Below are 13,760 nucleotides of genomic sequence, written 5' to 3'. Positions count from 1 at the left end.
CAAAAAAATGACAGGCGGATGACGTCAAACACCGCGAGAGCGAGTCGAAATTAGCCTCCGTATTATTTCTCGACCCGCTCTCGCGGTACTTTGACGTCATGCGGCCGTCAATTCTTTCGGCGCGCACGCGAAGTCGGATCGCGTTGGTCTATGTCAGTTTTTTGGCCGCTGTAAGTATCCGTACCGTAATTTTACTAAGTGACGTGCAACACAGTTTAGGCTGCGGCTGGCTTGACCATGCATTTGCAGTTGACGGCTCACTTGACGGGGGTGCTTACGTGCACGCACACAGATGACAAAGGGATGTATCAACAATTCTTAGTTAAGGTAATAACATATTTTAATATTGAAAATGAGTAGACTATTCCTTTAACATAAATAATATGGTATTATGTTTTTACTAGACAGATGGTCAGTTTAGGGTTACACAATAAAGTAGCAGCTATGATGCAACTTGGTCCAATACAAAAATAAAAAAGAATTGAAGACAGTGCAACATGCCAGAAACAAAAATATTTATTGTTTGCTTACAAAAATATACTTTCTTAAGAAGTGCAAGTTACAATGCACGTGCTTTCAGTAGGAAAAAACAATTACATTCAAGCAAAGAAAAATACAAGGAGTAGGAGTTGTTGGCAGACTGACGATTGTTATATTACACATATTAACATCCTGCATGACAAATGAAGGAACGTGAAGTTTAAAATCATACATCATAGATATACATTAATACAACACTGCAAAAAATGATTTTCAAGAAAAAAATCTTAGTATTTTTGTCTTGTTTTCAGCAAAAACATCCAAAATTTCCCACAATAAGATGCCTTTTCTTGATGAGCAAAACGACCCAAGAAAATAAGTCCAGTCCCCAGACCAAAATATCAAATTTAAGTGATTTTGTGCATAAAATAAGCACAAAAAAAAATCTGCCAACGAGGCAAGCAAATTTTACTTAATTTTTTCTTGAATTAAGTGTTTAAGATGCACAAAATCACTTAAATTTGATATTTTTGGTCCAAAAACTAGACTCACCCTCCTGGGTCGCCCCGCTCATCAAGAAAAGGCATCCTAAATTAAGAATTTCTAGATATTTTACTGAAAACAAGACAAAAATACTATCAATTTTTTTTCTTGAAAATCATTTTTTGCAGTGAAGTGCTAAAACTGAGTCGAACCCTTTCCTGACCCCACTGCAGTTATGAATAAAGGCAGCTTTATTTCAAACGTGCCACACATTTAGTAAGATTCTGTACCAATGCAGATCCAACAGTGACATCATCATGACCATTTCTTGCCACGACCAATCAGCACCTCACTTATTTTTGCATTGGTTATCTTGCACCACTTGTAAACAATTGAGCTTAATTATTTACATTATTTAATAGATGCTCAGCGGTTAAATCTTTGAAGTCGACGCAAGCGGACCTCTTCAGCGATTGGGTCAGAGTATACATTTGATGATCTTGTTTGCTCAGAGGACCCTATAAAAACACAACAAAACAATACATTGCATGAACAAGTAATATCACAAATACATCAATCATCTATAACTGTATAGCTCAATGGTAGAGCATTCCGTTAGAAGCAGTGCAAAAGGCCATGGGTTCGATTCCAGGGAACACATATAGACTACTGATACAAAATGTGTACCTTGTAATGCACTGTAAGTCGCTTTGGATAAAAGCATCTGCCAAATGCACAAATCTAAATTGTAATTATTAACAGCTTTGCAATGAGTGTGGAAACAGCCTTAGTACTTGCTGTATGTCTTTTTAAATAATGAGTATAATCTGGACACCAATTTAAGAATACATCTAAATATAATCCTCTCACTGACACACCTTTCCAAAATGTCACATGCTTAGCATTGTAAAAGAAACTCGTACTGATCATGCAAATCTGTAAACGTCTCTCTTTTGGTTGCATTTCCTTCTCTGCTCTCAACTTATATCACAGAAGATTTACCTCCGTTGTTTAGACTGGCCCTGATGGCAGCCTCGTACTGTTCCTCTTCTGACAAACCAGCTGTATAAGGGTGCTGAGGGGGTGCAGAGGGCATGTCTGTGTTATATGGGTCCCTGTAGGGGGCGCTATATTGCCTGGAATTAAATGACTGCTGACCATAATAAGAGTTTGGAGAATATGGCATCCCATATCCACTGTATCCTGTGGACACCGGTGTGGAAGGTGAATTGTATTATTATGTCATCAGAAAGTAATCATTAAGTGTCGCAATGTGTTGAATTTTACAAGATTTCTTACCTGACGAATTGAACGTCCGCTGCCTTCCATAGCTGCCATCCGATGTCACAAAGCCTGAAATGCCAGAAACAGCATTTGTTGAAGTGTTGTTATGCAAGCTTGTTTAAGAGATAATTCACTCAAAAAATAGATTCTGTCATCATTTACTTATCCATAAGTTGTTTGGCTGAATACAAAGGAAAATATTTGAGCAATGTTTGCAACCAAACGGTTTTTGATCACCATTGACTTCCATATTATTATTATTATTATTATTCTTTCTTACTATTGAAGTTAATGGTGCTGCTGCTTCGTGTATCTTCCTTTATGTTCAAAAAAACAACAAAATGTATACAGGTTTGAGGGTGAGTAAATAATTTGGGTGAATATTTGGTGAACTACCCCTTTAACACAAGACAACGACACATACAGCACGATTTTGTGTTTACCAGAACATGTTTTCATGAGTCTCTTTAGGGGTCCACTCGTGTAAAGCAGTCCAACCAGAATGCCAGACAGGTGTCCAACAAATGAGGTGCTTTAAAAACAAAAATGCATGATAAATTATAATACAATAATGTTTTTTTTGTGTTCGCGTCATATGGTAAGCGTCTTATGCATACCCTGGGTTCATGATATGGATGAGGACCAACTCTGCCCAGCAGGCATAGCGACTGGCAATAGGCAGACCCATAATGTAAGAAGTCCTACCCGGATCATAGTGATTATTCACTACCTTCAGGCCAAACAGAACACCTGAAACAAATCAAAAACAATGACATTTGAGATAAACCAGTCCATAAAATACATCTGTGATTTAGATATCTAACATACAATCTCTTTCTGTATGCAGACGTCTCTTTGAACCAGACTCAGGTTACATAAAACTTGACTGAGGCCTATCCACCTTATTTTCAAACGTGGAAGTAAAAATGTGACATATTTCTGTTTTTTTTTTTTTGTGCGAGACGTCAGTTTCAACAGCTGGCCGGTAGAAAACAGTGTAGTGGGAGCACGTATAAAACATGATTTAAACTATTATAGTAAATATTTACTACACTTGCCATGTATGACCCAGTGTGAGGATGAAATAATGAAGTGTCCTGATATTATATGAAAATATATTCAATAATTTCATGTTGTTGCCCGGAGGTGACTGGTCTTCAATCCACAACTATCACAGAGACATACCAGTAACTTTACAATGAGAAAAGAAGTGTTTGTACATGGAATAGACAATCATTTCAGTTTTTTAACTTTTTTAGGTGATGGTTTAAAATGTCATAACTGTCCCTCTTGGTGTGAGTTTTTTTTTTAAACTGCAATTTTTTATTAATTGTTTGAGTTTTTATGGCGACACATCAAGCTTCACGCGGTCCAACAGTCAGCAGCATCTTTCGCATTCAACACATTATAAGTTATTTGAACAAACCATAATAAACATATTTAACTATTACATGTATTCAGTAACGTTTTGGTTTTATGAAAATATTATTACATCGCTTCTTACGCACTAGATGGAGCTTATGAAATGATTTGCTTATTTTAAAATTATTTGCTTTTCATTTAAAACATAACAAAAGTTTGTGCAAACACATTAAAAACTATTATAAACTTGAACTAAAAACCAGTTTGTGTCATATATATTCTGAACTATTCTGAGCATTTTTGTAATAACATACAGTGAGGAAAATAAGTATTTGAACACCCTGCTATTTTGCAAGTTCTCCCAATTAGAAATCATGGAGGGGTCCGAAACCGTCACCGTAGGTGCATGTCCACTGTGAGAGACATAATCGGAAAAAAATCCAGATATCACAACGTATGATATTCCAAACCATTTATTTGTATGATACAGCTGCAAATAAGTGTTTGAACACCTGAGAAAGTCAATGTTAATATTTGGTACAGTAGCCTTTGTTTGCAATTACAGAGGACAAATGTTTCCTGTAGTTTTTCACCAGATTTGCACACACTGCAGGAGGGATTTTGACCCACTCCTCCACACAGATCTTCTCTAGATCAGGCAGGTTTCTGGCCTGTCGCTGAGAAACACGGAGTTTGAGCTCCCTCCAAAGATTCTCTATTAGGTTTAGGTCTGGGTTTAGGCCACGCCAGAACCTTGATATGCTTCTTACAGAGCCACTCCTTTGTAATCCTGGCTGTGTGTTTCAGGTCATTGTCATGTTGGAAGACCCAGCATCGACCCATCTTCAATGCTCTAACTAAGGGAAGGAGGTTGTTCCCCAAAATCTTGAAATACATGGCCCTGGTCATCCTCTCCTTAATACAGTACAGTCGCCCTGTCCCATGTGCAGAAAAACACCCCCAAAGCATGATGCTACCACCCTCATGCTTCACAGTAGGGATGGTGTTCTTGAGATGGTACTCATCATTCTTCTTCCTCCAAACACGTTTAGTGGAATTATGACCAAAAAGTTATATTTTGGTCTCATCTGACCACATGACTTTCTCCCATTACTCATCCGGATCATCCAAATGGTCATTGGCAAACTTAAGACGGGCCTGGACATGTGCTGGTTTAAGCAGGGGAACCTTCCGTGCCATGCATGATTTCAAACCATGACGTCTAAGTGTATTACCAACAGTAACCTTGTATATGGTGTTCCCAGCTCTTTTCAGGTCATTGACCAGCTCCTCCCGTGTAGTTCTGGGCTGATTTCTCACCTGGATTTTTTTCAGATTATGTCTCTCACAGTGGACATGTACCTACGATGACAATTTTTAGACCCCTCCATGATTTCTAAGTGGGAGAACTTGCAAAATAGCAGGGTGTTCAAATACTTATTTTCCTTACTGTATAGTAGCAGAATAAATAATCAGCATATTTTTATCAGCATAATATTAGTTGTTTTTTAAAAATTATTGTATTTATTGTTTACTGGTAGTTTCTATGAAAGGTTTTACTGGATGGATGTGTGGATACAGATCACACGCGCACCACATACACATTCAGCTCTTGTGGGTGGATTATGGTAAAAACAAATGTTTTGTAGAGATTTACTGTCTTCCTGGATTTCATGATAAACATTAAAAAGCCAGTGAAAATAGCACACTTGTGTCCCTCGCAACACCAGTACCATTAGCTTAAGTGGCTCACCGAAAGTCTAACACAAAGGAGCTCAAAGATGGCATTGCCCACATTTACGTCAAAAATAAGGTGTAGGGGTAATTGGATGTAATAGTATGTGACATTATACGTGAGCCTGCCTGTGAAAACCGAGCTAAAGTCCTTTTCAATGTGTACTGTTTTCTACACAAACTCATCTTACATGTACAGAATATACTGTGAAAAATAATCTTGATATTTTTAATATTAACTGAGTAAAGTCATGTCAAAGACTGAAATCTTTGCCCTGGACTTCACAGGGAGGGTCACATATTTTACACTAATGCAAACCCACAAAATGAAGGCATAGGCTCACCAGAGAACCCCACTGCACACTGTAAACTGTACGTGGCATCTTCTGTTATCTGGGTCAGTGCCACCTCCAGGAGCAGGTAGACCAATCCTGTGAGCAGAGAGAAGACGGCCAGTAGGTATGCGAACCAAGGCCCTCCCAGTTTCCTCTCCAGGTTGATGCCCTTCCAAAGAAGGGAGGCCATGTTGAAATACAGGTGCATGTCATCAACATGGTGAAATGGAGAGAGGAGCAAACGATGCCAGTCTCTGTACCAGTACGCCTCCTGAACACTCAAACACGTCTTCAAAAAAAAAGATAAACATGAATCAAATGGTGAGTAAAGGAATGTTGTAAGCCCAGAATACATTTCGGCCTTCACAAAACTTGTTTAATTTTTCCTTATCTTAAATTTAGAGGATCTGTTATTTGTAGGTGTACCGTGCGTGTTTCACGCAGACCCTTTGTGTTAACTTGTACCTGTAAGATGGGTTTGAGAGGAAACAGAAATAAATAGACATTGAGTCCCAGTGTTGCCAGAGTAACAGGTGGGATGTTGTCTAAGCCCAGCTGGAAAACCTGCGAGGCCAGCAAGACCAGACCAAGATTCGATCCTCTATGTCTGTTGCGCATCTATAACACCAAACACACACACATCATGGAATCAATGTTCGGAAACACTACAAATTGTATATAAAGATGCCTCTAAAACATTTACATTAAAAGAAATGAATAGGACAATCTAATTTTGGCTACACTTTAGAACAGACAAACCCTTTACAAAATTCTGATATGGCCTGGCCCCTTAAAACAAACTTGTACTAGTTTACATTTCTATAAAATGTCCTTAATCATATGTATTACTCTTTAAACATATAGATCAGCTATAGAGGAAAAGCTTGGGGCAATGCTATGAATGAATCTTTAAATTACAAATGCCTTAAATATAGAACATATAAATATTTGATAATATTATAATAGATATAACATCAGTGTGCATAGCACTAGATAATACTGCCATGTCACTGGACTGTAATAACTTTCTGATTCATACCTCTCTATAACAAAATTCTGATTATCACCTAACTTACCATTAGATCCGAATAACTTTATAGGTGTCGATGTTTTAAAGTCTTGAATCTTCCCGTTAAGAATCGTTACAGTTGTCTCGCTCCTAATATTACGAGATATGTGTTCTCCATCACGCACTTCGCTCTTATATACTTATATATTACATACTTATATACTGAATACAGTGAGACACGTCAGGCTTAACTTTCATTTCATCCTAATTTCATCACGCGATTGTAAACACGGAAGTGATGTAATGAATATCTGCGTTCGACTTCATGGGGCACTGCGCAGACAACTCAAAGTATGACATCAAAGTACCGCGAGAGCGTTCAAAAGTTGTGCTTTCAAATCCCTCTCGCGATACTTTGATATCCGACTGCGCTGGGCTGAGTTCATCGCGCAAACTCATGGCGGAAGTTATCGTTTTTCTAGAAGTTTAGTCAAAAAAAAAATTCTAGAAGTTTAGTCGCGGGAGTGGGCTATTTTTAAATTACTTTTAATGGTTTTATACCAACTATAAGCGGAGCGGTTTTTAACTCAGGAAAAGTGTGTAGTAAACAAGTTTCGACAGCTGTCCTAGAAATTTCTGCTGTTTAGTGCCCATCACTAAATGCTTGCACGTGTAATAGCTTGTTTTCATTATAGTGTAATTTGTGGCATTTATTAAAATAGTGTAGCAAAAATATCATGTACATAAAATTATGTATCGTTTGTATTCATATCTTAATCAGTTCAAAAATTTGTCCTGCGTTGAGATGACAGAAAATAAATTTACCAAAACACCCCCTATTTGGACGCTGTTTGGATTTTATTATGAAGCATAATTCCAGGTTCAAGTGAAATGAAAGAGCTTTCAGCCGTAACATGAGAATTTTTTTTTATAAATAGCCCATTTTATACCCATTTTAAGTTCATAATTTTATTTTTGATGTCTACTAGAAATTATGCTCTTTTCCTTGCATTTGTAAGTCACTTTGGATAAAAGCATCTGCTAAATCCCTAAATGTAAATGTAATGATTTAAAGTAATAAAAAAAATATATTTTTTACATACTGTACATTAATGCATCACTTCTTATATAGTAGGCTACTTAAAGTGTTTTGAAAGTGTTTTTGATGCCTACACAGCAGCAACATTACACAGTAAATTTGAAAATGTTGAAACCTGTGTTATTATATAATCTTTAAGGCATTGGCAATGCCTTCGGCACATGACATAAGCAGCACAGTTTATACACTGCTTAATGTAGTTATTTTACTTAATTTCAGTTACTCTCTCTCTCTCTCTCTCTCTCTCTCTCTCTCTCTCTCCCTCTCTCTCTCCATCAGATTATAGGATTAACAACCACACAACCACACACAGTGTCCCCAGAGAAGATCAGGGAATATCAAAGTGAAGTTAGATTTAACCACAGTCCCTCGAGCACAAACTGTGAGTATACCCAGACAACCTAGCACATGGTGGATTGATGTGGATGATTTATCCATCCATCTAATGATCATTGTAATCAGTTGTTAGTAAAGACAAAAGGCAGGAAGTTTGGCATTAATACCACTTAAACACACATTAAATGTGGTGTGATGAGTAGATGTAATTTAAATGTAAATATTCAACAAGGCTCTAAACAAACAAGAGATAAGGCATAGAAAGCTTTTTTAAACCACCATGAATATTTCAAGCTTGTGTTTTGACAGTAGGCGGCAGCAGTGTGCAGCAAATGTCGAGATAATCTGCGAAAGCAACAACAACTACAGACTCTCCAGTCTGGAACACCACTAACAGGTAAGAAAAAACCTTAATAATGCACATAGTTTCATGCACTATTAATAAAATGACTATGCATATAGTGAAAGACAGTTGTGTGAACAACCACAAGAAAGTCTGCAGTTTTATGTTTTGCTACTCATCCTTATATTACGTATTTATCTTTATCATTGTAAAACAAATAATTTAGCCAATTAAACACCTACTGTGCAAAAGTCTTAAGCCAGAATTAGATTTGTTGTTTTTGCAATATTATAGTGGTCATATATAATTGTTTCTCAGTCTTTTTAATAAAATACATCCAAAAATCAATCTTAATAAAATAGATTGAAAATAAATATGCATGGACATTAAAACTTCTAAAACAAGAAAGCTGGTGGTGGTGGCCTAAGACTTTGCATAGTACTGTATGTCCAAAAATCCTTAAGATATGTACATTAATGCTCATAAAATTTAAGATTTTATAGGTTTTTATCAGAATCCTAGTGCATTAATAAAAATCCTATTTATAACTTCATTTATGTTTAGTTGCTTATTTGAAAACAGTTTTATCTTTCAGTTTGATTGTAATCTGTGAACACACAGGACACCAATGTTTACTGAGGCAAATCTCTGACTCTGCAGAGATGTAATCTGATCGGTTAATGATCTGATTCTGCATCAGTTGGAGAGAAAACATATGGACAAACTTTACATTTTTATTGCGATATCCATGTTACACATCTCTTATGAAAATGAATGTCTAAACTATAGTTGTTTGGTTTTATTTGTTGTAATAGTAGTAACCATAAATTTACTTTGGTTTCATATCAATAATCATAATTAACCGATGTGTTTATAAAACTACAGTAATAAAAATGGTAATCAATCTGGCAAAAACCATACTTATTTTACCTTATGTATAAAAACATTCATGGTTTACTTTTATTAATTATAGTAACAATAACAAGGTGGAATTCTAGGAACCTCCAGTGCGTATTTAATGACGCATCGTACATTTATAAATATAGATAGACCGTAACAGTAAGATCGACTTTACATTTTAAAATTGTGTTTATAAATAACGTACACAGATAGTTACATAGTGTCTTTACAACAGCCCCTAAATCAAACTTTTGAATCACACGTCTTCTCTCCTCGCCCCCTCCCCTCCATATAACTCGGAAGATTGACGCGAGATCCGTCCAATCAACGCGCTCCGTTTCCAAACAGGCGGGCTCGTTTGTTGCATCGTAACAAGCTAGGCTGCAACCACCCAGACTGAACTCCTCCATACAAATACACACGAGCGCTGCCTTGTTTTGGTCTCTGTTGCAGCTTCGCTAAAAAAGAAAACCCAGCGACTTTTTGAGGAACTTTAAGTCTGGAGCTTTAAGCCGATTCGGTACTAAATAACGGCTGGATGCATATTTCGCGCGATTTGTTTAAATGCACTTTTGGGATTTTTGCAAACAGCGCTTTGATCTTCGGGGTAAATGGGGTCGTGCGCTGCTGAATGCGCTTGTTTTGATAGTGCTTTCGGATCTCCAGACGACAAAAAGGACACTTTAAATTTTTTTTCAACATTTGTAAACTTTTTGGTGTTTTATGGTACTTGGAGCAGTTTTTGAAAAATGACGGATGGATTATTTAAACTTATTTTTAATATTGTAAAATGCTGCTGAAAACCTACGTGTACTAAAGGTGTCGATGAACTCCGGCTGTGCTAACGGGCTAATTCAACCCCACGTCGGAGCAAAAACAACTTGTTTAGGTGCAAACAAAATGTATTTTTATGAACGGAAACGGATTTACCTCAATTATCACATTTTTTTGAATGCATGCATGACGCTTTGACTTTTAACCGCGTGATATTTGTGTTTTTGTTAAGATGGCAAGCCCGACCACGGAGCAAGGATGTTTTTCGGACGTGAAGAAGGTGGGTTATTTAAGGAAACCCAAAAGCATGCACAAAAGGTTTTTTGTCTTGAGGGCAACGAGCGCCTCCGGACCGTCCCGATTGGAGTACTACGAAAACGAGAAGAAATGGAGACACAAGTCTGGAGCCCCCAAAAGGTCAATTGCGCTGGAAACCTGCTTTAATATTAACAAAAGAGCGGATTCAAAAAATAAACATCTTGTGGCGCTTTACACCAAGGATGAGTACTTTGCCATCGCGGCTGACAGTGAGACGGAGCAGGAGTCTTGGTATCAAGCTCTGGTCGAGCTTCATAACAGAGGTAAGGTCCACGAAAGTGCCCCAGGCAGCGGAGCTGGCGAGGATAATTACGGCGAAACCACGCCGGGACCTGCCTTTAAAGAAGTCTGGCAGGTTATTTTGAAACCAAAGGGTCTGGGTCAAACAAAGAACTTGATTGGGGTTTACAGATTGTGCCTGACCAGTAAAACCATCATTTTTGTGAAGCTCAACTCGGATGCTGCTGCCGTGGTGCTGCAGCTGATGAACATCAGGAGGTGTGGACATTCTGAAAATTTCTTCTTCATTGAAGTCGGGAGGTCTGCAGTGACCGGGCCCGGGGAGTTTTGGATGCAAGTGGATGATTCGGTGGTGGCTCAGAACATGCATGAAACAATATTAGAAGCCATGAAAGCTATGAGTGAGGAGTTCAGACCACGCAGCAAAAGTCAGTCATCGTCCAACTGCTCAAACCCAATCTCTGTGCCTGTCAGGAGGCATCATCACAATAATCCACCTCCCAGCCAAGTTGGCTTAGGTAGACGCTCGCGGGCAGAGAGTGTGACAGCCACTTCTCCTGTTAGGACTGGTAAACACAGCCACTCATTCAGAGTGAGAGCATCCAGTGATGGAGAAGGCACCATGTCTAGGCCGGCATCCGTGGATGGGAGTCCCAGCAGCCCGCTTACGACCCGACCTCAGTCGCAGCGACACAGGGGTGGATCTAGACTTCACCCGCCACTCAATCATAGCAGATCGATCCCCACACCCACTTCGCGGTGCTCCCCTTCAGCTTTCAGTCCCGTCAGCCTGTCTTCCAGCAGCACCAGCGGGCATGGGTCCACCTCCGAATGCCTCTTTCCACGTCGCTCTAGCGCCTCCATATCCGGATCGCCCAGTGACGGGGGTTTTATCTCTTCGGATGAATACGGCTCGAGCCCATGTGACTTTCGGAGCTCCTTTCGCAGTGTGACACCTGACTCGCTTGGCCACACACCACCAGCCAGGGAGGAGGAGATCAATAATTATATTTGCATGGCCAAGCCTGGTGGTGGATTGCAATCACGTAGCCAATCCGCAAGTTTGCCAACACAAGTTGAGGAGCCCGAGTTAGAGAAATGTTTCAGGAAACGAACGCATTCTTCTGGTGCATCGCCACCAACGCCATGCCATCAGAAAACGCCATCGCAGTCTTCTGCTGCATCCCTGGATGAATATACTGTAATGATGCCAACACAGCCACGAAGCCGCTCCGCATCATCGTCATCATCAACGTGTCGAAACTCATTTATGCCCACGCATTCGTACCCAGAGGAAAGTTTAGATATGTCAAGAACAAATGACAACGCTGGGACAGATCACAAAGATGATGGCTACATGCCCATGCTGCCCGGTGTGGCACTCCCAAGCCCAACAGTAAAGAATGGTGACTACATGCCCATGAGTCCAAAAAGTGTGTCAGCACCACAACAGATTATCAACCCAAGGCAGCATTCGCATGTCGACTCCAATGGTTACATGATGATGTCACCGAGTGGCAGCTGCTCCCCAGATGGCACTACAAACTATGGAAAAATGTGGACTAATGGTGTCAACCCAAAGCTCTCCATAGAAAGTATAGAAGGAAAAGTGTCATCTTGTGGAGACTACATAAATATGTCACCAGCCAGCTGTTCTACCACTAGCACACCACCAGACTCCTTTTTCAACCCTGCTGATGATCCTCCCAGGCCTATGTATGCTTACTTCTCTTTGCCCCGCTCTTTTAAACATGCCAACAGGAAACAGGACCAGAGCCCGCTTCGAATGTCACTGGGCTCCAGTCGTTTGGCTTATGGAGACTCGTCTTCATCTTCAACAAGCAGCGACAGCCTGGGTGGTCAAGGAAACTCGCAACAGTCTGCTGTCAGACCCAAAAGGTCAGAGGGCAACGTTAGGCTGACACGTCCTACAAGGCTTTCGCTGGATGCGAGTAAAGCAAGTACACTTCCACGAACACGTGAGAGTCCGTACCCCCCAGAGCCCAAAAGTCCTGGCGAGTATGTCAACATTGAGTTCAATGACAAGGCATTTTCAGCCAGCTTAGCATCACTGTTTCCACCTGTGTATACAGGAAGTGAGCCTGATGCCCCATCAGGCCTTTCATCATCTGAGTACATGAACATGCAGCTGGGTTCACAGGCCAGGCGGTTGAGCCCAGAAATGCATATTTCCACCTCCAGTTCAGACTATGCCATCATCACACCATCAAACTCTGTGTCCTCCCCTCCTCTGCCATGCGAGAGCATACGCGAACGTGACTACATCAGCATGCAATTAAGATCGACCCACGATAGATATCCTGATACAGGAATGATGCTAATGCCAGACTCGTTTTCGAATGCTGATACCCCTCCCTGTTCTGTATCGCCCAATCATGACATCTCAACATTAAGCGGTGCCCCGGGAAAACCAACTTTAATTGGGCCAGGGCTCAGTGCATTCACACGGGTAAACTCCACTTCGGGGCGGAACCAGTGTGCTAAAGTTATCCGGGCCGACCCGCAAGGAAGGAGGAGGCACAGCTCGGAGACTTTCGCCTCCACAACGACCAGAGGGTCAGTCGACACATCGACCACCTGTCAGTCAGGTGATGTAAAGCGCCACAGCTCTGCCTCTTTTGAAAATGTGTGGTTAAGACCCGTCGAGGCCGCAGCTGCTTCCCCTGCTCCTGCGTCTACGATAACCAATGGACGAAGGGAAACCGCTTCAGGCCCGCTTCTCACGTTAACTAATCATGACCAGAATGGCCTGAATTACATTGATCTGGATCTAGTACAAAACGGAGAGCAGCACGTTCCAGATTGGAATGCGTTTCAGCCTCGGCCAGTCGAATTGGGAGCTGTGGAAGGTATAGAGGAGCTCAGTGCCTACGCCAGTATAAACTTCCAGAAAGCGGATGAGACTAGAGGGAATCTCGCAAATAGAGAAGGTAAGAGTGATTGAGTGTGTGATTATTAAAGAATGGCTAACAAGGGATGCTCTGATAATGTTTTTGTTCCGTGTCTTTAGGCTACAAGTTGGCAAAATTACCTTTTGAATGC

The 13,760-nt window shown here is 40.2% G+C and overlaps 2 protein-coding genes across 5 annotated transcripts in view; one reads left to right on the top strand and one right to left on the bottom strand.

Annotated features, from left to right (window-relative positions):
* Window positions 1-500: 500 nt before the first annotated feature.
* On the bottom strand, window positions 501-6,968 carry rhbdd1 (rhomboid domain containing 1). 2 transcript variants are annotated; one of them, XM_073863207.1, is made up of 9 exons: window positions 6,755-6,968; window positions 6,144-6,296; window positions 5,688-5,967; window positions 2,865-2,997; window positions 2,691-2,779; window positions 2,263-2,316; window positions 2,122-2,166; window positions 1,966-2,038; window positions 501-1,481 (listed from the first exon to the last, which is right to left on the bottom strand). In XM_073863207.1, exons 1-9 carry the CDS (start codon window positions 6,755-6,757, stop codon window positions 1,472-1,474), a joined length of 840 nt encoding a protein of 279 aa, XP_073719308.1. In that variant the 5' UTR covers window positions 6,758-6,968; the 3' UTR covers window positions 501-1,471. The 2 variants fall into 2 exon arrangements, with proteins under 2 accessions (XP_073719308.1, XP_055053063.2); XM_055197088.2 differs by having other exon boundaries at window positions 1,966-2,166; window positions 6,755-6,966.
* Window positions 6,969-9,440: 2,472 nt separating this feature from the next.
* irs1 (insulin receptor substrate 1) overlaps window positions 9,441-13,760 on the top strand; it is a 34,723-nt gene continuing 30,403 nt past the window's right edge. The window contains exons 1-2 of one of the 3 annotated variants that reach the window (XR_008642524.2): window positions 9,441-10,254; window positions 10,372-13,648. Coding sequence is in view for 1 of the 3 variants with exons in the window: in XM_055197087.2 (XP_055053062.2) it covers window positions 10,372-13,648 (3,277 nt within the window). In the remaining 2 variants the exon portion in view is untranslated. Of the gene's footprint in view, window positions 13,649-13,760 lie in introns of all 3 variants that reach the window. The other 2 variants (XR_008642525.2, XM_055197087.2) reach the window with 2 other exon arrangements.

The sequence above is a fragment of the Misgurnus anguillicaudatus genome, chromosome 24 (genome assembly GCF_027580225.2).
Source record: "Misgurnus anguillicaudatus chromosome 24, ASM2758022v2, whole genome shotgun sequence".
Lineage (NCBI taxonomy): Eukaryota > Metazoa > Chordata > Actinopteri > Cypriniformes > Cobitidae > Misgurnus > Misgurnus anguillicaudatus.
This window is presented reverse-complemented; position numbering and strand designations above follow the sequence as displayed.

What these genes read in the sequence shown, in the direction of transcription:
- rhbdd1 (XM_055197088.2), bottom strand. An exon ending in GTGTGCAGTGGGGTTCTCTG is followed by an intron (nt 2,998 to 5,687) that starts GTGAGCCTATGC and finishes GATTTGTTTCAG; the next exon opens with GTGTTCTGTTTGGCCTGAAG. An exon ending in GCGGACGTTCAATTCGTCAG is followed by an intron (nt 2,167 to 2,262) that starts GTAAGAAATCTT and finishes CGGTGTCCACAG; the next exon opens with GATACAGTGGATATGGGATG.